General features: G+C 57.5%; 2 protein-coding genes across 2 annotated transcripts; one reads left to right on the forward strand and one right to left on the reverse strand.

Moving 5' to 3' along the window:
• Nucleotides 1-41: 41 nt before the first annotated feature.
• Nucleotides 42-889, reverse strand: ACA1_350700 (uncharacterized protein; the record flags this gene model as incomplete). The annotated part of the gene is given in 3 exon segments (XM_004339851.1): nucleotides 42-368; nucleotides 385-765; nucleotides 884-889. Coding segments are annotated over 3 exon segments (714 nt in total), but the record flags the coding sequence as incomplete, so codon positions are not given.
• A 253-nt stretch (nucleotides 890-1142) lies between these two features.
• ACA1_350710 (acetyltransferase, GNAT superfamily protein) lies at nucleotides 1143-1959 on the forward strand (the record flags this gene model as incomplete). Its single annotated transcript, XM_004339852.1, has 4 exons — nucleotides 1143-1244; nucleotides 1361-1586; nucleotides 1675-1797; nucleotides 1865-1959. The coding sequence occupies 4 exons, from the start codon at nucleotides 1143-1145 to the stop codon at nucleotides 1957-1959; spliced, it is 546 nt and encodes a 181-aa protein (XP_004339900.1).
• Between the last annotated feature and the right edge of the window lie 173 nt (nucleotides 1960-2132).

The following is a 2132-nucleotide window of genomic DNA, read 5'->3' on the forward strand; positions in this document are numbered from 1 at the left end:
GTGGCCAGGTGCTCTGCGATCATCTTGCCGCAGAAGCAGACATGGCCCGGGTGCCCACTGGTGAGGTCATAGATAGCGTCGGCTATCCCAGGGGCCAGTTCGACGTTGGACTCGCGTGAGTACTGGTTGAACAGCTCGCGAACGTGGTTGCGCTCGAACATCGGCAAGGCGAACGCATCGCACGCGTTGAAGGGAGACGAGGGGTGGTCCTGGAGGTTTAGTATGCTGTAGGGTCCGACTCCGATGAAGGCGTGCAGGCCGTGGCTGGCCTCGGACTCGCGCATGGCGCGCAGTGTGACAAGGAACTGGTCCCTGACCAGATCGGCCGCATTGTTCAAGAGATCGAACTGGTCGACGATCAGGACCACCTTACGTGAAGCCCACGGCTCCCCACGAGAAGAAGGCGATGAAGGTCTGGGCGTCGTGGATCTGGTCCACGCCATCATCAGCCGTGTTGCGCAGGTGGCGCTGGATGAACCTGCCCATCGCCGTCCAGAACTCAGCCACGAACCCGAACGGGATGCCTTCCTGAAGGGAGATCATGGCACACTCATAGCCTTCGTTCGCGAGCTGGTCGCGCAGTTGAAGTAGGCGAGTGGTCTTGCCGCCACCGGGAGTTCCGTGCGCCAGGACGTAGCTGCGGCTCGCCACTCCGCCCCGCTTGGTGGTGAGCAAGCTAGCCAAGGAGGCGTTGCCCTCAGTGGTGTTGATGAAGAAGACGTGGTCTCGCTCTTGAGGGTAAATGGCGTTGGTGGTCCAGCGCTTCTGAATGAGCAACCATCAGCACCCCCACCCCCCGAGCAACATGCAACAAAAATTGGGGTTTGGTAGTTAAAGTGAGTGACAGATGACCAACATAAGACTTCAGAAACACTGTTCATACCTGCATCTCAAGTGTTGCGACCAGAAAACAACAAAAACAAAGACTGCAGACCAACAGTTGGACCGCCCTTACCAAAACAGTACTGTTTGGGTGTCGACATGTAACCTTCTGCCCGAGCCAGCCGGCCGACTGCACGTGACCACCTCGCCGATCGCAGCGATCCCACACCATCGACAAAATCTATTGTCCTTGTGGGGACGGAGTTTGATAGATAAAAAGGACCTCCTACTGAACCTATTATTGTGCCGGCCAAGGAAGAATGGACAAGACGTCAGTGCCCGTGGGGCTCATCGCGGACCAGCAGCAGTTCGTGCCCACGGTCGCCGACTGGTGGTGGCACGAGTGGGGCGATTCCTACGTCGTACTACTCACCCCCCCCCACAGTCACAGTACAAATCATTTTATTTTATAATACTAAAACCAACCAAAATAAATATGATTAGTTATTGATTTATTTGTGTTTTATGGGGCCGCCAGGACCTCGGGGTGCACAACAGGGACGAAGCCGAGGCATACCTTCGCAAGAACTTCCTGCATGCCGACCGCATTCCGCTGTGCGTGGTGGCCTGGACCACGGACGACGCCAAGGGCCAAGCCCGCGTGTGCGGCACGGTGTCGCTCGACGTGCAGGACCTCGCCATTCGGCCCCACCTCGGGCCGTGGCTGGTCAACACCTTCGTCCACCCCGACTTCCGGGGCCGCAGTACGCGCGACTCTTGACACTCACACGCGCGTGTGGTGTGCAGTTGCGTGTTGATGGCTGACCGTCAGCGGTGCGTTGGCCACCACAGGCATCATGACGCTCATGCTCAACGACATCACCCAGAGGGCGAAGGATTTTGGCACCAAGGAGCTCTACCTGTGGACGCCCGACCCCAAGGTGGTGTCCATGTACAAGCGCCAGGGCTGGAAGGGTACGCTTTAGGGTGCAGAGGTCATCACCATCAATTGATTGATTGACCTACATTTGGGGGGGCGCAGAGGTGGAAGTGGTGGAGTACCAGAAGGAGCAGATCACCATCATGAAGCTCGAGCTCGCCTCTTGGCCGCCGCGCAAAGACGCCGCCAAACTCTGATGATGGTGCCACCCACCACACGAGGTCGTCGAGAATTACAAACAGCGTTTTTCCGAGTGCAGGACTGTAAGTGTGTGTGCGAACACGGTTGTTGAAGGTGAGGAAATCAGTGGGGCGCCATATTAATTGGGTTGCAGTTGGTTGGCAACCACCCAATCGGTTCGGCATTGACC

Source organism: Acanthamoeba castellanii (assembly GCF_000313135.1).
Source record: "Acanthamoeba castellanii str. Neff unplaced genomic scaffold scf7180000084694, whole genome shotgun sequence".
Classification (NCBI taxonomy): Eukaryota; Discosea; order Longamoebia; family Acanthamoebidae; genus Acanthamoeba; species Acanthamoeba castellanii.